The 25,923-nt window shown below is 41.1% G+C and overlaps 1 protein-coding gene across 8 annotated transcripts in view; it reads right to left on the bottom strand.

Moving 5' to 3' along the window:
- LOC105492044 (armadillo repeat containing 2) overlaps positions 1-25,923 on the bottom strand; it is a 161,954-nt gene that overhangs the window by 80,542 nt on the left and 55,489 nt on the right. For all 8 annotated transcript variants that reach the window (XM_011758886.3, XM_011758883.2, XM_011758887.2 and 5 more), the window contains 3 exons: positions 23,394-23,569; positions 17,170-17,272; positions 15,623-15,846 (listed from right to left, as the gene is read on the bottom strand). In XM_011758886.3, the coding sequence (XP_011757188.2) occupies positions 15,623-15,846; positions 17,170-17,272; positions 23,394-23,569 (503 nt within the window). The remainder of the gene's footprint in view (positions 1-15,622; positions 15,847-17,169; positions 17,273-23,393; positions 23,570-25,923) is intronic.

Here is a 25,923-nt window from a genome sequence, read left to right as displayed (position 1 = left end):
TAGGTATTCTTGTCTGATTGTTCTATGCTTTTATAAATAGCATCAGGTAATGATGTGGCCAAGGAATATTTAAGATCTTTACTCTCATTCTCTCCCAAGAGGCAAGTATTAAGATCTCACAAATTTGTCTTATTTTGTAAAAAAAATAAAATAAAATAAAATAAAATTCAGGAAAGCATCTACTTTACCTTTGTCAAAGAGTCAAGAAGAGAAGAGTTTAGTAAATCATAAAATGAATGTTGTTATCTAATAATTTTAATATGCAGTGTGCTCCTTCCTTGTGGGACACTGCAGGCAAGCTACTGGTTAAGAGCCAGTTCAGCCCCACCACCCATCAGCCTGGGTTAGTTACTTAACCTCCCAGAGCACATTTTTCTCATTCAATAAAGTAGAGCTGATGATACTTGCCTAGTAGTTGTGAGGATTCAATGAGATGAGATGTGTGAATGGCATTGCTGCCATCACTTTAGAGTCAAATGACAGGGATTCAAGTCCCACATCTCTTCCTAGTGAAGTGCCTAGGGGCAGCCACTCCTTCCTCCACTTCCCCATTTCCTCATCTGTAAAAAGCAGGTGACAAGCACTGCTCACCTCTGGGGGTGGGGGGGTTGTGTGTAGCAAATGGAACCATGTAGCACTGTTTTTATTACTTATCTAATACTGTAAAGCATCATGTAAACATAAAGCATCATTATAGCCATAGTATATAAACTTCTAAAAACAGTTCTTAAGATGATGTGATTAGTTTTTCTTTATAACAACAGCAACAAAAAGATACATTAAAATATAACTGACTACCCTGAAAACACAGAAAATGTTTAAAAAATGCTTCAAATAAATGTGTACAAGTCTTTTGCAATCAATTCAATTATACAATGATTCTATAAATTCTTCCCTGAAAGTTTCAGATATCCCAAACACTGGAGGTGAAACAAACTACTTGAGTATTTCACTTAACTCCACAGATCTGCACAATATAACAATATAGTCTTCTAAGCTAAGGAATTAACTTTTTCTTTTTCTTTTTTTTTTTTTTTTTTTTGAGACAGAGTCTCCCTTTGTCATCCAGGCTGGAGTGCAGTGACAGGATCTTGGCTCACTGCAACCTTTGCCTCCCCAATTCAAGCAATTCTAGTGCCTCAGCCTCCCAAGTAGCTGGAATTACAGGTACGTGCCACCACGCCTGGCTAATTTTTGTATTTTTAGTAGAGACAAGGTTTCACCATGTTGGCCAGGCTGGTCTCGAACTTCTGGCCTCAAGTGATCCAACCACCTCAGCCTCCCAAACCTCTGGGATCACAGGGGTGCGCCACTGCGCCCAGCCAGGAATCGATCTTTTGTGAAGACTAACGAACCATTCTAGGAATTCCATTGCTGTCATAAAATGGAAAAGTCTCATCATCTGACCCCGTTTCTACCTCTTCTCCTGAGACAGCCCAGGCACTGGAGCACTACTGGTTTACATTAATTCAGAGGATGCCTCAAAACTCTCTTCCATGGAGACCGAAGAGTACAGATGCCTGACTCCCAGGCAGACAGACACCATAGGAAACCATGAAATACCCATTCCAGTCACTGCACACCAACAGTTCCTTTTCCCTGGCCCCCAAGGCATCAAAGATGGGGCATCCCAGTCCATAATCATCCTCACGCTCCCCACATCTAACCTCTGGCAAGGGACACTGCCAGCAGAAAGGACTATAGTTTCCTTAAGAGCTTTTAGTTTCTTGCTTCAATCTCAATTTTTTCTCCTTCTCAGGCCTTATTCTCACCTCATTAGCAAAAGTTTAGACAGTTCAAGGTTCTTCTGCCCCACGTACATAACTTTCATAAATAACCCAAGTCAGGAGAGAAAGTCCACATTTATATGTGACATGTCATCTCATTGAAATCCCTACCTGCACGTGATACACACAGCTGAGTTGATACCTCATATATTTCCAAATTTGTCATTTGTGGTGCTGGTAGAAATAACGTGCATGAAACATACACCATGCGTTTGAAAAATACACAGCAATAGCTCAATAGAAGACACCATCAACCTAGTTGCTCCAGCAGAGACACCCCAGAATCCTAGGAGGCTTTCTGCTTTCTGTCACTCCAAGCCATACTGGCTTTTTGTCCATAGCTCCCAGGATAATATTCAGTTCCCTGACCATGGTCTACAAGGATCAACAGATCTGGTCCTTCTCAAACCATCAAGCTTCATCTCATACCATATATGCCCCCATAAACTCTACTTAATGCTAGGTTATTTAATATTATGTTTTACTATCTGTCTACTCCTCCAGACTAGAAGCTTCAGTAAGGGCATAAACCTTGTTCATCCTTTTCACCACTGTGCGTCCAGCTCCAAGTCCAGTGCCTGGTACATGTGGGCGCTCAATAGGCATTTATTAATGGAATGAATGAAGGGGATAACGTCTACAAAGGAAAGACTGGGATATCAGAACACTATGGGCTAAGCAGACATATCTCTGAGGTAGACAGATTTTAAGATTTGTTTTAAAGCAGAGGAGTGAAAAATAATGGATGAAAGAAAAATGAACTCTCTGGAAGGGGACCGGCCTCTGTGTATTTGTTCTCTAGCCTATCTCATTTCTGACAGCAGCCCCTTCCCAGGCTCCTAAACTCCCTCCCAGGCCCTAGCCCTTTCCCCACCTTACCGGTCACACGTTCACCCCTTCTCTCCATCACCAGCGTCACTGGTTCAGTTTAAGCTTACTTTATCTCTTACCCAAACTCTACAGCCCCCTGGATGGGCTCCTTCCACAGTTCACCCCCACAGCTGCTCACTGCTGCCAGAGGGGGCATCTGAAAGCCACGCCTTCCCTGTTCAAAGGCCTCCTGTGACTTCTGGCCCAGTCAGTAGCACCCATAGCCTAATGGTTCCTCAGTCTCTGAAGTGCAGTTCATCCCTCCAAATTCATCTCCTTTGCCTCCGCACCACCTGGCCATCCTTCAGACTGCACCACACGAGGTCTGCATCCCTTCATGACGCCATGCCTTTGAATAGGGCGGCTTCCTCCGTCCAGAGTGTCCTCGATTACACTCTGCCACCCCTTCTCCCCTTGGCCATCTCCTGCTCATTTTTCTTTTCTTTTTTCTTTTTCGAGACGGAGTCTCGATCTCAGCTCACTGCAACCTCCGCCTCCTGGGTTCAAGTGATTCTCCTGCCTCAGCCTCCCGAGTAGCTGGGATTACAGGCAAGCACCACCACGCCCCGCTAATTTTTGTATTTTTAGTAGAGACACGTTTTTGCATGTTGGCCAGGCTGGTCCTGAACTCCTGACCTCAAGTGATCTGCCCACCTCGGCCTCCCAAAGTGCTGGGATCACAGGCATGAGCCATTGCACCTGGCCTCCTGCTCATTTTTCAAAACCCAGTTCAAGATAACTTCTCTATGAAATCCTTTCCGAGGCTGATCAGTCACTTCCTCTTCCAGTTACCAAAGCATCCTGTTCCTGCCTCTACAACGCCCATCACAGAAGCATTGTCACTTGTCTTCAGGCATCTTCTCTCCCATGGTGAGCTCCTCTAGGGTACAAACCACTTCATATTCCTCTTTCTACTCAGAGGACAACAAATGTGCTCATAAAAAGCTCTTAAATGTTCAGCTGCCGGAGGGCTGGATGAGTGAATGAGAAGGGGGAGGAAGAGGGGAATGAGGAGGGGGAAGAAAGAAAGAAGGGACAGGAGCGACAAAAGGGAGATTTTTCCCTTTAAGACACCTCTGGCAAGAAAGTGCAGGAGCTTAGCAGAGGCCTGGGTGAACCAGGGCCTAAAGCCCTGAGGGGGAAGGATCAGGAAGAGGCCACCACTCAGAGCAGCTCTGAAGGCCCTCTATCTTGAGAGACTTGTCACCAACCTCTGAGAGCCACCAATCTCACTGTGGGGTGATAGTGGGGCCCTGAATGCTCAGACCAGTGGCCTTTTCTGGAAAAAAAATGCAAAAAAAAAAAAAAAAGGGGGGGGTGTGGGGAGGAGAGTCTAGCTAAATCATGTGGTCACAGTAAAGGCAAGTTCCAAGCCGACCCATTTAACTCTGAATTTTGCTCCAACTTTTGAATGCATTACATACAAGTGAAAATTAAAAAAAAAAAACACAAGAACTGTCAGTTGAACAGAGATAAGTCCGTGAGAATTATCAATGAGTTCTGAGCCCTACAGCAGGGGCTTTATTTCCCGCCCCCAAGGAAAGCCCGCCCACTGGGCCCGCCCCCAAAGCAGGAGTTAACCAAAGCCCAAGCTTTTTATGCTTGGAGGTGTGCATCCATTTCTTTCTTAACTTTCTATTCTAATTTGTATTATTTATAAAGGCACAAACTTAAACACACATTTTTCTTTTTTATTGTATATCATCTTTCAAACCACCTCAAATCCCTTACTTGAAAGAAGTCTAAGTTAAATGAACACCTAGATACTTGTTTAGTCTCTAAAGGACTTAGTAGAGAAATTCCCAACCTCTTAAGCAGCATTTCACCAAGAAATAGCACATTGAAAAACACAAGTTTTAATTCCTATCTTTTTCCCCATCTCCTAACTTGCAATCCTGTGGGACTTGCAATCCTGAAGGTAGCCAGTAGGAAGAAGAAAAAAGAGAAGAAAATGACACTGATAATCCACAAAGAGGACTAATAAAAATGTAAGTTTCCTTGCTTATTAGCAATTGTTAGGTGATGTTTAGGACAAAAGGGGAACTAGGGTTTCGGCAAATACCCAGGAAGAAACACTCCATTTTGCTTCTGGTCACTAATCTACTGCTGAAAAATGACTGAGCTACACTCGACAACCTTCTGGTGCTCACTTTTCTGAGGCAGCTTCTTTCCACGTTCCCCAAATTCTTTGATCATAACAGGTACCACCCGCAGTCAGGTAAAACACCCGAAGAGTTGGCAAAGCTATCCAGCTCACACTGAATTATGTAAGCCTCAACGTTTTCATTGTGCGGTCAGTATTGGGAGACCCATTTTAAAGAGAAAAAATGTACTAAGAAGAAATTAGATCATTCATAAATGCACAACTACATTTTAATACAGTAAAATGAGAACTCAAAAGCTTTAGCTTCTGTTTTTTTCAAGTTGACTGCAGGTACTTAATTATCAATTTCAAATTGTGTTTTCAACTATTAATTAGTTGAGAAACCTTAGCAAACACAAGAAATCTTTGTCTTAAAATATGGGGCTGGGCCCAGTGGCTCAGGTCTGTAATCCCAGCAACTCTCGTGGCTGAGGCAGGAGAATCACCTGAACCCCAGAGGCTGAGGCTGCAGTGAGCCATGCCTTTGATCGCACCACTGTACTCCAACCTGAGTGACAGTCAGACTCTGTCTCAAGACAAACAAACAAACAAACAAAAAAGCGGAGGGGTGGTTCTCCTGACTTGGATCACTGGACTTGAGGACACAACACAGGCCCAGCAGCTGTGGTCTCATTCCTGCGTTCTCTACTGCAGTGGGTGGGTGCAAGGTGGGGCAACCTCCACACACACTGATCATGTCCAGAGTGGATGGCCCTCTGTTTCCCCTCTGTGCCCTTCCTCCATCAGAGTACTCCATCCTCAAGGAACTCACCAGATTCTGCTCTAGAAGGCAACCTGCCATCAGAGCTGCCCCAGATCAGAGGAGCTTGTGACTCAATGAAGCTCAGAAGTCTATCAGCTCCCAGGTAGCTAGTGCCCTGGCCTCCGTTTCTTGGTCTATTGCCTCCCTACTCTATTTGGCACTGGTCTCTAAAAACATTTTGCAATCATCTGGAATATCCACATCTGAAATCCCTCGAGCTTTGTCTCAACTTAACTGCCAACTGCAAAATGGTTGACTTCCCACTAATGATGTAAAAGAATAAACACAGCCGCCAGAGACCACAAACAGTGTGAAATGATTTACGACCAAAGCCACTATTTTCCAACCTCAGCTAAACCATCTCCCTCTATTAATAAAAGCACATTCATTTCTTTGAATTTGTGCCCAATTGAGGCCACATATATGCCAAAACCAGAGCCTGTGTGGTAACCCAAGAAGTTTCATATTGTCTCATGTATGATTTGTACAGTTCTGGCTAAGACAAAAGAAACCAATGACAAGATGCTGCTAGACATGTGAAATCACTGGTAACAAGCATTTCTAAGCTTTTATTGGAATTCATTAAGATATATGCATATGAAGGTAACATTAATTAAGAATCCTTGATAACACTTGGTGCCTGGCTACACAGGCCTACTTGGCACATCCCTACCATGGGTGTCCGACTTAGCAGGAAATGCTTCTGTCCTCCTTAAACCCTTTGGCTCTGTTTATTGTTGTTTCTCCATTTACTGCCTCTATGTCAGTTACCTCACTAAAATGAGTAGGTACCTGATTCTTCCAGCTGTGGCTATGTATGTATCAATACAGGAGAAATTTTGAATATCATACAAACAATTTAGAATGGCAATGCAGCAAAACAAGAAAAAGGAGTCTGAAAAAGATAGTGCGTTAAGACCTACCAAGCAATGAAACCACTATTCACAATTAAATGCTAAAGTTAGTGACATTTCCTTACTGCCACAACTAATATATCTACAGTGAAGAAAGGAGGCTGAGCAGGCAGAGCACTAATGGAGAGCAAATGGCTCTCCCCAGACACAGTAGGAGCCTCATTTTCCACCCTTGATCTGTCTTTTAGCATAACACTCCTGGCCATCCACTACCCTCACTTCCTGATTGGTGAGCTTGGGATAGGAATCGGACACTCCCAGTCCAGCCCCTACCTGGTCCCTCTCTTCCCTTCCTCTTTCAGAAATGAGCTGCCATCAGAACACAGGTGTTCTGCTCCTCCAGGGACAGAAGAGGTCTGTGACTGGGTGGGTAAATCTAATTCTAGGGTTCAGGATTAGAAAGCATGCCTGCCTCAGCTATAAGCCACATCCTCCAACCACGGTGATAACTTTCTCCCCATCCCCATCCTCCTTAGTCTCTTATTTCCAAGTAAAAAACCCAAGGCATTACATGTTTAGGTCTCTGAGTCTTCTCAGATCTTCAGTTCTGCTGTCCCTGGAAAATGAGAGAACATGAGTTGCCTATAGATAGCTCCTTCCTAGGAAAGGGAAGAGAAGGGAAGAGGAAGAACCTGGGCCCCAAATGCCTACTCTCTCGTGGCAACTGGGCACGTGAGTGGTTAGTTATGCTGCCGGCAGTTCTTTTATAGGAAGGAAACCCCATAAGTAGAAAATAGCTGTCCCCTTCTTATTAACAAATACATCATTAAAAAAGTGGCGGCGTGCGCCTGTAATCCCATCTACTAAGGAGGCTGAGGCAGAACTGCTTGAACCCGGGAGGTGGAGCTTGCAGTGAGCCGAGATCGCGTTACTGCACTCCAGCCTGGGCAACAGAGCAAGACTCCATCCCTAAAAACAAAAACAAAACAAAAATTAGCCAGTGTAGTGATCAATACCAAAGACTAACCCCTAAAAATGCTTCATCTAATCTCAAAAGCAATATGCTAAGCAAAATAAGCCAGATATAGTACTCTAGGTAACTACGGCATATCCATATCAATTTCCTGGGTTTGATAATGTACAATAGTTATGTAAGATATCACCACTGGGAGGAGCCGGGTGATGGGTACACAGGACCTCTCGGTACTATTTTTGCAACATCTTGTGGATTTATCCTTAGTTCAAAATAAAAGTTTAAAAAGGTGCCAGACACAAAAGGGTACATGCTGTATATTCCGTTTATATAAAGTTTTAGAACAGGCAGAGCTTATCTATGGTGAAAGAGATCAGAAGAATGGTTCCCTCTGGGAGGAGGGTAGAAGAATGAGGATTAATGAGAAGAGGTGGGAGGAAATTTCTGAGGTGACAGAAACCTTCTGTATCTTGATAAGGGTAGGGGCTATGTGGCTTTCTACTTTTGTCAAACTCATCAAACATATAAGATCTAAGCACGTCATTGGATGTAGATTATACCTTAATTAAAACAACAAGAAAATTAAAAACCTCATCTGCTGCTTGCTATTCAAGCAAAACCTTCAAAATAAATGCTTTAAATTTGGTTTAAATTATCAAATCTCCAAAAAAATTATCTGTAAGAACTTAGGAAATAAATCATGGGGCTATTTGCTGCCATTTTATAGGTATGCAGTTTACTTCCTCCAATAATCAGAGCAAAGTTCTACTGGCAGACACTGCTACCTTGCTTCTGATTCCACAGTCTGAAGAGGCAGGCTTCCAACAGGTGGGGTGGCACAAGAGAAAGAATTAACATAATTTCCAGCATAAGTACGCATACCTACAATTATCTAAACACCTAAATACAAATGCATTAATCTCTACATCTAAAACTATTGAACATAACTAAAGCAAGATTTAAAAGACCCCAGCCACCTTGATGCAATCCTTAATTACTAATAATAACTTAAGTCACTGCTTGGTCAAATCCCCAGACTTCAGTTGAAGGCCTCTCTTAAATTCCCCAAATCTTGAAGCAGAGAATAGTAGGCTCTGAGAATTGGGGTCCATCATTTACCCAGAATCTCATACATTACTCTAACACCCTCCTCCAATTTTAGTTTCTCTTTGGCGCTCTTCTCCACATTGCTTATCAAAGCCCAAACAACAAAAAGATTAAAGATTTGAAATCCATCCTGGACTCTGTCTTCTTAAGTTTCTTGTGATTACGTTTTTATCCTATCAGAAGGAATTGCTCTTTGAAGCTTCAGGTTTGGGTAATTCTGATCTTATTTTATTGAATGGCTTTCTGGTGAGTGCCTACTATGTGCCTTACCCTGTTATGGGCGCTTTACTGGATCATCTCATTTCATTTCCCAGCTGCCCTTTAAGGCAGGCATAGTCAGCACTTTAGAGACAGGAAAGTGAGGCTCAGAGGGTAAGGTGGGCTCAGTGTCCCAGCTGAGCGGCCAGCTCAGGCTGGGGGCTCCAGTGCGGTGCTCTCCTCACTGGACCATGCAGGGCGGTGGCACTGGGCCTGCCCCAACACAGTCCAGGGTTGAATGAACCATCAGGGTTCCTGATGGCAAACACTGAATACAGGATTGAGCTCAGCTCAGCCAAAGTGGGGAGCTCACTCTAGGGCTCAGAAATTTAAAAAACAAAACAAAACAAAAACAAGTATATCAAAACACCTTTTAATTTAAAAATACAGAGATAAAGAATTATATGATTGAAAGAGAGCAAGAGAGCACACTGTTGTCCTAGGAGATGGCCCCCGCACACCCCTCGCTCGCCTATTCACACTGTTCCGAAGTGGCGGGATTCCTCTTCCCCTACACGTTCTCTGCAGCATTTGCCAAAGCTGACCCATCCTTTCGGAGCAAATCTCTACTCTTGTACATTGCCCTTCATTTCCTGGTCACTTCCTTTTCTCTTTCCATTCCACAAATGAGGGCATTTCACACCATCTGTCGTCAGTCCCTCTGCTCTTTCTCTACTCTCTCCTTGGGTAATTTCATTGTCTTTTCTGCCTTCAACCATCACCTCCATGTAGATGACCCTAAATTTGTATTTTTGGTCTTACCTTCTCTTCTAAGCCTCAGCTCATACCTCCTACTTCCTACTCGACAGGCCTGCATGGCTATTCTGTTGGCATCTGAAAGTTTTATATTAAAGCTAATTTCAGCCAGGAGCAGTAGCTCACACCTGTAATCCCAGCACTTTGGGAGGCTGAGGCAGGTGAATCCCTTGAGGTCAGGAGTTCGAGACCAGTCTGGCCAATATGGTGAAACCCTGTTTCTACTAGAGACCTACTAAACAATTTTAGTTTTGTACTAAAAATACAAAATGTAATCAGGTATGGTGGCACTTGCCTGTAAGCTTAGCTACTCTGGAGGCAGAGACAGGAGAATCACTTGAACTTGAGAGGCAGAGGTTGCAGTAGGCCGAGATTGCGCCACTGCACTCGAGCCTGGGCAACAGAGTGAGACTCTATCTCAAAAAAAAAAATAAAATAAAAATTAAAAAATAAAAATAAAGCTAATTACATAATTTTCTTCCCATAATTTTCTTTCCTCCTCTCACCAAATCCATTCCTGTCTATAACTCTCTAATTTCTATTCATGATACTATCATTTATCATTTTCTGAACTATCCAGGCTCAGATTGTCTGAGTCAGCTCTCTTTGTTCAATACACTTTCCTATACCCTAAACCCTAAAAACAAAAGGAAGGAACCGAGTGAAGGAAGGAAAGGACTGATGAGGTGGGAGGACCGACCTTCCTGAGAAACTTCCATTTAGAAAAAGGAAGAACATGACAGTGGTATGGTACTGAGCAAGGGGGAGAGGATCTGGATTTGTGGGAGCCGCTAGGGAGGTGTCTGCAGGCTTAGGGGCCAGAGAAGCGGGGGTGGGGGCTGCGGAGAGGAAAAGCAAACCATGTTACCTGGGGTGCTGCAGAACAGTTTTAACTTCAAAAATAGTATATCTAAAGCAGGGAAAGAATACATTTCTCTAAGGATTGAATTCAAAATCAAGTGGGTCAGGCTGTAAAGAAAAAACAGATTGGAAGTACAAGTGAATCCAAAAAACAGGCATGAAAGTTCACGTCAATCTGAGCTTTAATAGTTACATTGTCCACCTATAAATGACCTAGCTGTTAACATAAGTACATTGAGATTTCCTTCAATTACAGCAAAGCAGCTTTGTACATGATGTTCTCAAGACACAGAGGACAAAGGAGACACTGGGAGAATTTGGGCTTGGTTGTGATTGTGACATAGAAGACTCTTCTCTGTTCTCCAGGAAAGGGCACAAGGGAGACCAAAATAGACTTTCAGATGGAGGTGACTCCAGGAGTTTCCCTCGGCTCCTGTGTCATGTCTGCTCAACGGCTGCTTTTCCAAGGCCACAGATGAACCTAACACCTCATGATAATCCATTCTAGAGCAACACTGACAAGCTCCTCTTTCCATCTGTGCCACCTCCTTGGTGGTGCAATTTACTACTGGCATTTAGGGGCCTTGCTTGTTAGTTGGCCTATATTTCTCTTTTTCCAAGTTCCAGGGAGCTCCCCCTAAATTCTAGGGTTCTGGAGTTCAGTGAACATGCACAGTTTAACCTGCTTTCCTCTTATGACTTTACAGACAAACTCGCATCTCCAGTTCTGCCAGCCTGGGACTATTCACACTCTGACTTGATGCACAGGTGGCAGCACCCAGTTTCTCTGAGTATCTTGTCCTTCTCAAAATGCTATTACATGTCTGACATGCAGAACTGAGTGCAATGTTGGCCATGTGGAAGTACCATAATTTTGCAGAAGAATAAGCATTGGAATACTATTATCTGGATACAGGGATCATCAAAAAGTAGGTGCCTACTGGCAGCTCTCCTGTCTTACCACCCAGAACATGCCTGGCACAGAGCAGCCACACCACAAAACTTGTGCAATGAGTGTCTCTTGATTTCAGCCACCAGGTGATAAACATATATTAATGCATACAGCCATACAGATACATATATGTAAGAAACAACACAAAGAAGACCTTCCGAAGTTCAACACTGTGGTTCTTTTTTTTTCCTCTAAGCAACATTAGTCCATGTGCTTTGGAGGAGCTTTTCCTTCATACCCATTCCTTTATCTCCACTCTAATCAGTCTAAAATCTAACTGCAGCAATGCCTGTTAACTGGGGCTGCTGTGTTTGAGATCTTAGCCCTCCAATCTGTCATGTACCACGGATACGTTCTCCTCCCATCACTTTTCAGCTATTGGGTCTTTATCAGTTTCACATTTTGTGCACATTCATCTTTCTGCCACTCTGATCTCATCTCGTCCCCCTATGCACTCACCTCCAACTGCTCCTTATTGCCCCAAGTCCACTCTTGGCAGCTGGTATCCGAGACTCATTGGCTGTACCTTCTGAATCTCACCTTCCAAGATGCCCACACAGAATCTCTACTCTAGACAGCCCTACCTCTTCAGTACCTCCCAAACACACCTTATTTATTTCCCACTTGAGTGTTCAACATCCTTTTCCCTTTATTCTAGTTTCCCAAATCCTGCACAATCTTCAACGTCCAGCTTTGGAAGATGTTTTCCACTCTTTCCATGAGTCCAATGGAACTGCTTTTGGAAAACAAGATGACTCTAACGCTGTGCCAGATGTTAAAGCAAGCGAAGTTTTGTAATATGAGGTCCCCAGAAAGTGTTCCGAAGCTACTGAGGTTCTTGGGGTTGAAAGTTGTAGAAGAAAAGCAGTCACGCCACTAGATGTGGCCTGCTTGTATCTTTTTTGCCCTCGTCCTGTTCTCTCTGGCTGGCAGACATTATTTTATTCTTACTAGAGCCATAAGTAAATTTATCTTTTCAATTGAAAAAAGCCGCTTTTAAAAATGCCTCCTGGCCAGGCACAGTAACTCACACCTATAATCCCAGCACTTTGGGAGGCCAAGGTGGGCAGATCACCTGAGGTCAGGAATTTGAGACTAGCCTGGCCAGCATGGTGAAACCCTGTCTCTACTAAAAATACAAAAAAAAAAAAAAAAAAAAAAATTAGCCGGGTGTGGTGGCAGGCCCCTGTAATCCCAGCTATTCAGAAGGCTGAGGCAGGAGGACCGCTTGAGCCTGGGAGGTGGAGGTTGCAGTGAGCCGAGGTCACACCATTGCATTCCAGCCTGGGTGACAGGCTTTTTGTCTCAAAAATTTAAAAAAATTTAAAAAAAAAGCCTCCTGAGCTGGAGTTACCAGGTTCTCAAAGCTGGTGTAAACAGACACTTCTGCTTGTGGCCAGATCTGTCTGGCTGAATTTGCACATGAACCAGCTGGTGAAAAGTCAGTCAGTGTTACACATTCACAAAAGCAGAGGCTTTCGGCCGTGCGCAGTGGTTCACGCCTGTAATGCCAGCACTTCGGGAGGCCGAGGCGGGCAGATCACGAGGTCAGGAGATCGAGACCATCCTGGCTAACACGGTGAAACCCCGTCTCTACTAAAAATACAAAAAATTAGCCAGGTGTGGTGGTGGGCACCTGTAGTCCCAGCTCCTTGGGGGCTGAGGCAGGAGAATGGTGTGAAACCCGGAAGGTGGAGCTCGCAGTGAGCTGAGACTGCGCCACTGCACTCCAGCCTGGGCAGAGCAAGACTCCATCTCAAAAAAAAAAAAAGCAGAGACTTTCATCTGCTCTTGGAGTGAAGTCTTGTTGTTTACATTTTATCATTCATATGATACAAAACAGTTTTTGTTTTCATTAAATATGAGGAAGTGTCCCATTCAGGGAATTCTGCAAATGATAAAGACTAAAACAATGTCTCCTTCCTCCCCAAATCTGTAAACACACAGTGATACAGTTGATACAAATGGCATTTGGTGACCACAGCTGGAGTAAGTTCAGGTGGATGCCATAATGGGCTCCATTTTCTCCTGCTAGACAGGGGTATGGGCCACACATGCCAGGCCTTAGGCTGGTTTCAAGGAAGGCTTTGGAGACAATGACAGAGCCCACTGCCATCAGGTGGTGGCAAGTGGTGGTGGGCAGTGAGGAGGAACTTCTACAGTGCCCCCTAGAGGTAGGGGACACAAATGTCAGGAAAGGAGAGGGGATCTGACCTGTTGAATCAGGTTGCACCTGAGGATGCTGAATCCAGGGAAAACGGAAATAAAAGAGTAACACAGGCAGCAATATACTGTATGTGCACACCAGAGGTCCCCTTTCTTGATTTGATATATTTTTGGTAACAGTAACACTCAACTGTGCACACATGCACGCGCGTGCGCGCGCGCACACACACACACACACACACACACACACACACCCCGTGACATAGTTGATGCAAACAGCAAACATTTATATGTGTATAAGATGGGGTTGGAAAGAGATTAACTAGACAAGAATCCCATAAGCTGTTACATAAAAATTTAAAACAGAGTGAATATCTCAATATGGGAATGGTTGAGAATTTGAGATATACCCTAATGACAGAATATTATGCAGTTGTTAAGAAAAATTAAATAAGTTTTTAGGGTTAACTCAAGGGATTTTTACTACATATTGTTAAATGAGGAGAGAGAAGGGCATAGAATATTCCATTTGTTAAATCCTGTGTGTGTATTAAAAGGTGCTGAACACATCAGTGTGAACAATGTTAAGGAGAAACAGGGAGGGAAGAGAATGATAGAAAACAAACAAAAGTGACTATTAAAAGGAACAGGTTATTTAAAAAGTGAGAATTCGCCGGGCATGGTGGCTCATGCCTGTAATCCCAGCACTTTGGGAGGCCAAGGCGGGCGGATCACCTGAGGTCAGGAGTTCGAGACCAGCCTGACCAACATGGAGAAACCCTCTCTACTAAAAATACAAAATTAGCCGGGCATGGTGGCACATGCCTGTAATCCCAGCTACTAGGGAGGCTGAGGCAGGAGATTCGCTTGAGCCTGGGAGGTGGAGGTTGCGGTGAGCCGAGATCATGCCATTGCACTCCAGCCTGGGCAACAAGAGCAAAACTCTGTCTCAAAAAAAAAAAAAAAAAAAAAAGTGAGAATTCTATTAAATTATGTACATGTATATAAATGACCACCAAAATGCTGGAGGTGTTATCTGAGGGTGAAACCATTGCAGGTGATTTTTATATTCTTTCTTATACTTTTCAGCATTTTAACAGGAAATATAATTAGTCTATAATCAGAAGTTACTATTTTCATTGAGGGAAAAAAATTGAATGATTCAATAACACTGGGAGCATGGAAAATGTTTCTGAAGTCTTCCTAGCCAAAACAGGGCACACAGAAAAACTGTGCACATTTATGACTCAAAGAGGTTTTCACAATCTTCTTCAAAATGGAGACAGACCACAAAGTCCAAAATTAATAATCATCCAAATACTTTAAGCACCTTGAAGACAGGGCCTAAATCTAATTTTTAACAGTTTCCTAATAGCTTAGAGTGCTCTGAGTGCTCAGTCCTCATTAACTGACAAGCACATTTCAAATCCTATGAATTATTACATCAAAGATGCCATTATTTGACATACAAATGCTATTAAAGATAAAATCTCATCTAAAAAAGAGTATCCAAGCCAGATCAGCTCCAGTGAAAATAATTTAACTATGAAATTTAATCTGCTACAACGTAAGCAATAAAACCCTAACACATAACAAAACTGGTCTACCTGCTCTGTTTATATTCAGTGCATCCAGTTTTGTTCCCTGCATTCCTACAGTCTCGGGGCTGCCTGGTATCTACATACCCACCTCAATGACTGTCCACTCAATCCCATTACCTTCGGTTTCTTACTGAAGATACAAGAGTAATGACATTAGCTACCAATCATCATAAATCATCTCCGGGCCAGGCCCATCTTCAACACTAAACAGCCTGCTAAAATTTGACTCCAACATGCAATTGTTTTGCAGAGAGGTACAACTTTTCCCTTCTTCCAGGCCTGCTTTCTCTGCAGGGCAGTGAAAGTGCATGCTGTGTGGAGAGCTGCTCTGGTAATAGCCATGGAATAGCCCGTCCAGGACAACAGGCACCAGGTCCTCATGGGGTGGAGGTGGGCTGTGGCTGCTGCCCTTGGAGGCTGGGCACCCACACCTGGCTATAGGGGCCTCTTGCATGCCATTCTTTTAAAACTGGCATTAGGCAATGTGAAAACTAATTTTACACATCTAATCTTTTCAAGTAAAATACTTACCTGGACTAGCAAGTGGCCCGAATTAGGCAAACATGTACCACATTTCTCGGTGTTCTCATTTATTTGGTTTATCAAATTTATCAGTATTTCCACAGCACCTTTGCTGATCATTTCATTAAGAAATCCTGGATTTCCAGAAATGAACTTTATAGACCCCATACAGTATAAAAAAGCTTCCATGTTAGTTTCCAGGTCTTCACTTCTTAGTACCTCCAACAATGATTCTGTCAAAGAGATGAATTATTATAAATGTCTGAGTATAACAGCGGGAGATAAATATATTAAATAAGTTGTGTGTGAACATAAAATACACTTTGTAAAATATGTTTACCAAAATCTACATTCAAGTGCTTGTTAAGAGTTATATCGTATAAAGAGAAAAGCTTACTTTTAGTTAAGACAAATCTCTGTAATAGTAATTTCAGCAAAAGGATGGGATTATTAATAAATAAGAGAAAGTATTATTTTAATTAATGTCATTCCTTGCCTCTTACTAATTATTTATTGGCCTTTATTATTTCTTACAAAAATTTTGAGTCATAGAATACTAATAATTTAACAAATTTAAGAGTTAAATTTCAATAAGTCTTTAAGAATATATTTGTTTCTATATTATTAGTGGGAAATCCATGACAGTAGCTTAAAAAAATCTCAATCACCCTAGAAAAAGATAACTTGAATACAACACCTATCCTTTTCCCAAGACAACTTAAGAACATTTATTCAATAACATACCACTACTTGGTTTTACGAGTAATCCAGGCAAATCCAATAAGGTTAATAATGCATATCTCACATTTAATTATATTAATGCCCATGTAATAATTTGAGATGATTGTCTTCAGTCTACAATTCTTTAGTTGATTCAACATTAGACATTTCTTTCAGTACTCGTTTTGTCCCTGTCTGCCAGGGGCAAAGAAAGATGAAAAGATAATTTATCCTATGTTGCAAAAAGAGAACTCAAAATATTTTCCATGTTGCTGCATGGAAGATACTTTGTATCTTCTCTTCTTGTATCAGCAATATTAATTCATAAAAACATTTCCATTTAGGTAACTAGGTATCTTAATTTTTTAGAAGTACAACAAAAATTAGGCATGAGCTAGACAAGGTGTAATAAAACTTCCTTACCTACAAATTTGAAACATTGTGATGTCAGGTTTCTATAACAGTTATAGCTGTCTTTCAACTTTCAGTCATTCCTAGTATATTAAAGACTAAAATTTTCAATTATGTCAAATACTATTACATGCATTTTTCTATATATTAAATCCAAGTCCAGGAAATGAATTCTTAAATGGGGAACACTTTGTAAATCACACAATGTTACTACAGGTGTTGAAAGAAAAGAGCAAACTACCACAGGATACATTCAACTGAATGTGGAAAACAGAGAAGGACAAAGTAAAAATGAGCATTGCAAAACTTCTGCATGTTTCTAGAAAACAAAATATTCCTGCTATCATTGATTACACATTTTCTCTCCAGATATCTAATTTTTACTCAAGTACATTTGCTCAATAGTAGCACTGAATGACACTCACCCAGAATGCTGTCATTTTGAATCAAAGAATCATTCTTCTCATTCCTGCTAATTTTAAATATAAGTTTGCAGACATTAAGAAGATTCTTTCTACTCACTTTAAGCTGCAGAGAAAGAAACACATCTCTATTGCAGAAGGAAATAAAGACATGCTGTATTTTAAAAAAAATAAACCACAAACATCTCTTTTTAAAGTGCAGCAAGAGTATTTTTAAACATGAAGAAAAGTTCTAAAGAAATCAACTTTGAAAAATTTAGACCACATATTTGCTAACTGTGGTATCTAATTAACTCAATTATAGTAAATACAATATAAATGATCTTTAGAATAAACATTTTAATGACAGATCTTGGCGACTGTGAACAGTGTGGAATAAACATAGAAGTGCAGATATCTCTTCGATATATTGATTTCCTTTCTTCTGAGTATATACCTAGCAGTGGGGTTGCCGGATCATACAGCAGCTCTATTTTTAGTTTCTTGAGGAACCTCCAATCTGTTCTCCTTACTTATTTCTTACTTCATAAAGTCTCTCTTTCTTTTCTTTTTTTCAGAGACAGGGTCTTGCTCTTTCACCCAGGCTGGAGTGCCGTGATGCCGCCATCACAGCTCACTGCTGCCTTGACCTCGTGGGCTCAATCAATCCTCTTGCCTCTGCCGCCAGAGCAGCTGGGACTATAGGCATGTGCCACCGTGCCTGGCTAATTTTTTCAACTTTTTTTGGTAGAGATGTTGCCCAGGCTGGTCTCAAACTAGCAGGTCAAACAATCCTCTCACCTCAGCCTCCCAGTGTTGAGATTACAAGTGTGAGCTAACACGCCCAGCCAAGTCTCATATTTATATGTGTGATTATTAGTTACTTTTAAAGGAGTATATGAGGAAGAAAGGGGTGCAGTATACTGCTAATACATTTAATTAGAGTAATTGCATTAAAACACAAAAGTAGAGAAAGAAGAATACCAAAATTTCACATTAATTTAGAAAAGAATACACAGTAGAGACGAAGGAAAGAAAAGAAAGGGGGAAGCTTTTGGTTTTATCATTTGTATAAAAGAAAACTTAATACTGTTTAATTTGATAATACACATATATTTCTTTTTAAGGTCTATTTCTGGAATGCTTTGAGATAATCACAAGTAACATCTAAATTTGAAAATTACCTTCTAGGCTGGATGCAGTGGTTCACGTCTGTAATTCTGGCACTTTGGGAGGCTGAGGCAAGTGGATCACGAGGTCAGGAGTTCAAGACCAGCCTGACCAATATGGTGAAACCCCATCTCTACTAAAACTACAAAAATTAGCCAGGTGTGGTGGCACGCGCCTGTAATCCCAGCTACTCAGGAGGCTGAGGTAGGAGAATCACTTGAAACCGGGAGGCGGAGGTTGCAGTAAGCCGAGATCGCACCACTGCACACCAGCCTGGGTGACAGAGCGAGAATCTGTCTCAAAAAAAAAAAGAAAGAAAAAAGAAAATAAAATTGTCTTCTAAATCATACAAAAAGATCTAAGTAAACTAAACACAGGGTGATAAGGAAATATAGTTGGGTTTTTTTTTTTTTTTTTTTAAAAAGCAAAGTATAGGATGACTGACTGAATCAAATGGTCTAAATTAGCTGTGTATTTAAAGTAGTAAAAAAGAAAAATAAAAAACACCCTAAATATCCAATATTAGGGAATAGTTTAATAAACTGTGGGACATCAATACTATTCACATTAAGCAGTCACAAAAAAGCGTAACTGTGAACACTATGTTTAAAGAGGGAAACATTTATAACCTACTGTTAGATGGAAATACTATGTGCCCTCATCGCAAAAGTGTAAAAATGTGTTTGTAGGAATAAAGTCACCTGAACAAAAAATTATTTCTGCGTGAAAAGGATGACATATAGGTGATTAGTTTATTATTAAAAACTATCTTTTAAGTTATTTTATTTATTTTTTGAGACGGAGTTTCGCTCTTCTCCCCCAGCTTAGTGTGCAATGGCATGATCTGGGCTCACTGCAACCTCCGGTTCCCAGGCTCAAGTGATTCTCCTGCCCCAGCCTCCCAAGTGGCTGGGATTACAGGCATGTGCCACCATGCCCGGCTAATTTTTGTATTTTTAGTAAAGATGGGGTTTTGCCATGTGGGCCAGGCTGGTCTCGAACTCCTGACCTCAAGTGATCCACCCACCTTGGCCTCCCAAAGTGCTGGGATTACAGGTGTGAGCCACCACGCCCAGCCTAAAGTTATTTTTAATAATATTTATTAATGAGTTTTCAGTTACTTAAAAAAACATAATGGAATCTGTCAGGCATATTTGTTATTTGTTCTGTGTTTGATCCACAAATATTTACTGGGCGCCTGATGTGTACCAGGCACTGTGCTGCTCACTGCACAAGACACCAAGATGGCCACGGTCAGCCCCCAGCTGGAGCGGTCCCAGGAGGCGAGCACTGCCTGTGGTACAGCTTCTGCATGCCCTCCTGCAAGAGGCCACTTACAAAAGTTATTCCAGAGCAACCCTGCAAATTCGGTGTTGTCATTCCCATTTTGCACTTGAGGAGTGCGTGCCTCAGAGAGGTCACAGAACCACCTCGGCATCACCTGGGCATGCATTAGGAATGCAGAATCTCAGGCCCCACCCGGCAGTACTGCCTCAGAATCTGCATTTTACAAGACCCCCAGGGGATGCATGTGCACACTGAAGTCTGGGAAACACTGTTATGGAAGCTTCAGAAACTGTAACACATGGCGGAATGGAGATTCCTTCTGTTCCCAGGAGGAAAATAGGAAATGGGAACCTTAATACATGTTTAATGATTAGGTATTTAAAATAACATTGTTTAAAACCCCCAGAAAATAAGAGGGCTTAAGAAAACAGAAGAACATTTCTATATTGATGGAAATATATATTATTCCTAATATTTGGGAATATATTTGAATCGGCTGACTATCTTCTACTAGATTGTGAGTCCTTGAGGTCAAAACCACCATTTATTACTCTTTCTATATGTAATATGTAGGATGAGTTCCATACTTAATAAAACTTCATGGAAAAAAATGAATAAAACTCACTTTCCTTTCCCCCACCAAATCTTACATTTTTAGTAAAAAGTGGCAAACGAAAACAAAACAAAACAAAAACCCCTTGTATCAGAGTTTTCATTAAAACAACAAGAAGAAAAAATAAAAAAGAAAACAAAGAAAAGAAAAAAGACAACCACAATTTCCAGGCCTGCTGTAATGTCAATTTACACTCAGAGCAAATTTGTATGGCTTCTCCATTGTTAACTGTAAAATTATGACTTTAAGACATAAAAAGATAATAAAATCTTACATTTATGCAAGGGGTGTAGACTATCTTATTTTTAAAATTCCCTGTTACTCTCCCTTTCCTTTGCTCTGCTTTATTTTTCTCCCTTAGTTCTCATTATCTCCTTTGGTATCTGCTGTGTTTGCTGTCTGTCTGCCCTGCTACAGTGGCAACCCCAGAGGCAGGAGCTAGTTTATTCACTTGTATTCCCAGTGTCAAGAAGAGTCTCTGGCCGGGTGCATGACTCACACCTGTAATCCCAGCACTTTGGGAGGCCAAAGTGGGAGAACTGCTTGAGGCTAGGAGTCTGAGACTAGCCTGGGCATCATAGCGAGACCCCATTTCTTTTTTTTTTTTTTTTTTTTTTTTTGAGACAGAGTCTCGCTCTGTCGCCCAGGCTGGAGTGCAGTGGCCGGATCTCAGCTCACTGCAAGCTCCACCTCCCGGGTTTACACTATTCTCCTGCCTCAGCCTCCTGAGTAGCTGGGACTACAGGGCGCCCGCCACCTCGCCCGGCTAGTTTTTTGTATTTTTTAGTAGAGACGGGGTTTCACCATGTTAGCCAGGATGGTCTCGATCTCCTGACCTCGTGATCCGCCCGTCTCGGCCTCCCAAAGTGCTGGGATTACAGGCTTGAGCCACCGCGCCCAGCCTGCGAGACCTCATTTCTATAAAACATTTTCAAGACATCAGCCAGGTGTGGCAGTGCATGCCTGTGGTCCTAAGCTCCTCGGGAGGCTGAGGCAGAAGGATCACTTGAGCCCAGAAGTTTGAGACTGCAGTGAGCTGTGATCTTGCCACTGTACTCTAGCCCTGGGTGACAGAGCGAGATCTTGTCTTTAAGAAAGAAAACAAAAAAGAGTCTTGGCACAAAGTAGGTTCTTGTGGTAGGGTAGTTTTCTTCTTATGTTAAAAACAGTAGTTTATTCTATTTAAAGTAAATTTGGCAAATTAAAGTAAGAGAAGTTAAAAAATCACTCATAATAGTGCCACTATGTATAATCACACTTGCTATTAGTATTTCTTTTCTTTTTTTACCCTGTACAAAGGGTGCTAGATTTTTTTCCCTCCTAAATATAGTCACATTCGTACTGTATATATTTGTTTGTACTCTTTTAAAAAAACTTAATACAGTAACATTTAAGCTTATATATTTTTGTATATTATTTTGTAAGAGCTTTTGACACAAAGATTAAAATTAAGATGACAGTCTGGAAAACTTTCATTTGCCAGTATTTGCCAATAAATAGGCAGAGAGAAATTGTGAAAAACTTCTTAGTCCCATATAGCTTTAGTTTTTGCTGATTTTTTCTTCTTCAACGGTTCTTACGATGTAGTCTTTTAAAATTTTACACAGAACCCCATCACCAAGGTCTAAGCTAAACAAGACCTTGTCTGGAATGTTACAGGAGATCGAGGCAGTAGATGGGAAGTTGGCCTTGATGGATTTGAAGGTCCTTTCTGATGCTGGTTCTGCAGCTAGTCAGAAGGCAAACCCACCCAGCTCTGCACTCTGGAGTTTTAGCCCAGCATCTTGCTCCTGATTCAGCAAGGCCATCAATGTCACCAAGAGGGCTTTATCTAATCATATGTTTAGCTCAAAACATGTTCACTGCCTGGCAGATCATTTAGCCTTTTGCCCTAAAATAATAAAATTTGTGCCATATATAGATAATTAATTTGAATGACACCATTAATAACCAAAACAATATTTTCTCTGCAAAGCATTAAAAGAATTCATGTTCCTTCCTTCCTCCTTCCTTTCCTTCTTGCTCTTTCTTTTTTTTTTCCCCCTCACTCTTTCTTTCTTTCTTTGGCTTGGTATGGAACAAAATGTCTAGGATCCAGATTAAGATAGCAAAGGCAATCTTTGGGCAGCTGCTGCACCACCAGAGCCGTGGAGTGAAATCACTGTTTCAAACAAGTATTGCTTTCTTCACCACATATCACAATCTTTAAAAAGAGAGTTAATAGTTTGACAGCTAAATAAGAATGTAGCCTCCCCCTGATATTACACAGATATATGCTCAGAAAATTCTGCTTTATGAAAGACTTCATTACCAGTATAAGAAAAGGTGGCATTCTTATTAACTAATAGTAAGTATGGCAACACTTACCTTCACTGTATACTATAAGATTTTAAATTCTATAAATTATGGGGTGTTAGCACAAAGCTTTTACTTGTATGAAACCAAGAAAACAAAGCTTCATTCATTTGTTTTCGCGGCTCTCTTAGAACATTCTATAATAATTGTGGCTTATCTTTTGGTTCCAACTGTTTATGGCTGAGACAATGAAGTGCTCCCCTCAAACAATGATATCATTTTGTTTGAGACAGAGTTTCTACAGACTTTTTTTTTGGTGTCTGGCCTTTTCTTCTCACACCTTGTGAAAGCCTTCTATGACCATTGAGGTACCTTCCTGTGACCACACGCAGCTGTTTTTCGGTTTCACACTGGTTCCTAAAGCACCTGGCTTATTATGACTGTGGCCTAAATTACTTAGTTATTTATTAAATCATATGACAGAATCAAACATTCAAGAGAAACCACAGCCTGCACCATCTGCTACTGATCTCCAGTCAAGTTATTTGAGCAACCGTTTCTAATGTATTTGCCTACGGTTATTTCTTTTTCTTTCTTGCCTTTCTTTCCTTCCTTCTTTTCTTTTCTTTTTTTTTTTTTTAAACTTAGTCGCAGTCCAAAAATGTTAAGAGTTTCTTTGAACATTTTCTATGTACTCAGCTTTAGTTCCTTAGATAATACTTCCTGGTCAAATTCTGAGATGTCAGTTTATTACCTTATTTTTTTCCAAGATTCTAAACAAATACACTACATTTCTAATATTCTTTGTAATATTTACAAATAAAGCATTAAACAAAGCTTTTATGTGATATAGTCTACTAGACCAGAGGAAAGAAAAACTTACTGCTAGAATTATTTTTGCAAGTTTAAGGCTGAGCAAGTCTGAACCAACATCAACTAGTTTACATAGGGTCTTCAGGAGAATACTTCTTCTCTTAAATTTATTTCCAAGCATGTTTCCTTCCTCTAAAGCATGATGAAGTTGTGTGCAAGCAGCACAAACCGTTTCAATGTTTTCTTCTGTCAGAGCAAAGAGAGTAAAGCAACATTTACTAATTAAGGTTAAGTTTTCAAGTGTGTCAAACACAGTGTGAGTAAAAACCCTGTCATTATTTCCTTGGATATCTTCAAATTCCTGAACTCTATTTTTTTCCTTATCTTATCGCTTCCATCTACCCGATTTTTTTCATCCCTTTGATCCATCTCCTACCATGTTGACTTATTACTTATCAGTCATTAGCTTATCTAGAATACACAGTCTTTCAAAGAGGTATTGGGGAATGGGACTTCTACCTGCTTCAGTTGGCCTCCTTTACTCCAAACGCCCTCCACCTCAGCCCGTGCTCTGCTCAGTCTCACAGATGCATGCCACTTGCATCTTGACCTTCAACTCTTTTTTGAATAGTTCTATTGGCCTAAAATGTTCTCCATAACCCTCATTCCTACTGTTTTTGGTCCTTCGAGGCTCTGTTTATGTTGTAGCTGCTTCAGAAAAGATGCACTGTTCCACATTCACAAACATTACCTTAGGTTACTTATTTTCCATGTACATATGTGTGTGTTGTGTTACATGACCAGTGCCCTCAAACAGATGTCATGCTAAGTGAGCCAGTCTTACATATCTATCAACAGCACATGGTACAGTGAGAATACTGGATAGAATACTGTATGTAGCATAACTTCATACATATTCATTTTCTAATATATCTGTTGACAAAAACAATGACCAATATTTTCCTATGAGAATAATGCTCATCATCTAAGAAAAGAAGGCTCTACTAGAACAAAAGCCTGAAATGTCACAAAATCCACCATTATCTGGAGGTGGTTATTAGAAAACAAGAGAATAAAAAGATTTTTTGGGGTTGCTCACGCCTGTCGTCCGGCACTTTGGGAGGCCGAGGTGGGAGGGTTGCTTGATTCCGGGTTCAACGCCACCTGGGCAATACAGCAAGATCCTACTTCCAAAATAAAATAAAAAATAAATTTAAAAAAGGAAGAATATTTTAGTTAGGAAACAGGGAGATCTAGAACCTTTCATTTTATAATTATGATTGTGAGGAAAGTAATTTTTTTTTTTTTTTGAGATGGAGTCTCACTCTGTCACCCAGACTGGAATGCAGTGGCGCATTCTTGGCTCACTGCAAGCTCCACCTCTCGGGCTCAAGCAATCCTCCTGCCTCAGCCTCCTGAGTAGCTGAGACTCCAGACACGTGTCACCATACCTGGCTAATTTTTGTATTTTTGGTAGAGATGGGGTTTTGCCATTTTGCCCAGGCTGGTCTCAAACTCCTAATCTCAAGTGATCCACCTGCCTCAGCCTCCCAAAGTCCTAGGATTACAGGTGTGAGCCACCACACCCAGCCTAGGAAAGTAATTTTTGAAAGTGGTAGCCACACTAATTGGCATACAAAGAAGAAAAATAGCACAATAAATGGAACATGAGGGGAAATAAAATAATCTAACATATTCTGTTGAATAATATTATCTCTGATAGATTCCTTCATGAAATTTAAAAGTAGGAAACCAATCTTAAATAAATACCATAATGTGCTCTTAGAAGCCCACATAGAGGAAGTGTGTGCCTGCAGAAGGAAGTGACTCAGGCCATTTTTAGCTCTTTTCAACAATAACATCTAAGAAAAAATTGTAAACCTCAATAGCTAAGTAACCTTCAATGTCTTTCGGTTATGCACTTAAATGAATGAATTGATGGGAAATGACTTAGACTAACTTTAAAAAAAGGGAAAAACCTGAACTCCTATTGTATGAAACACTTGTGTTTTGTTGTTTTATTCTTCTGTGACTGGCGGTTTCTTTACAAACCCTAAGTCCAGGCTCTGGGCCACTCATTGGCAGTGGGTGGTCCTCCAAGTATTTTTCTAACACTTCCTTCCACAAACTCTTCAGCCTGGTAGGTTCTATTCAAGAATGCTTGTTTTTAGCTTTAAAAAAGAGGTTAGAAGAAAGGCTCACGGGTCAAATTTTAAACTATTGATCAAATCAATCCTTTATACCAAATAGTTTGTTATAAATGCTCTACAGCTGCAAAAGACAACTTGAATCTACGAACTATCAAGATTTGCAAGGGGCTAAATCTAGTGGGTAAAAGTTTGATGTGTAACAGAGAGTAACATAATCTCAGAGTAACTTCTATCCCCCAATATATGTATTCATCACAAAGGAAAGAATAAAAACTTGACAGTGGATACAGCTGTGGGACACCACCAGCAACAGAACGCAGCAGCATTGTGTACTCCTGGCAGGAGGCGCTGACGGGGACACAGCGGCACTTGTGCTCTGCCTGCCCAAGATGCTAACCTGGAGCTCATCACGGGGAAAACATCAGACAAACCCAATCTGCAGGACAGTCT

This window comes from Macaca nemestrina, chromosome 5 (genome assembly GCF_043159975.1).
Source record: "Macaca nemestrina isolate mMacNem1 chromosome 5, mMacNem.hap1, whole genome shotgun sequence".
Lineage (NCBI taxonomy): Eukaryota > Metazoa > Chordata > Mammalia > Primates > Cercopithecidae > Macaca > Macaca nemestrina.
Note: the sequence above shows the minus strand (reverse complement) of the source record. Positions and strands in the feature narration are given on the sequence as shown.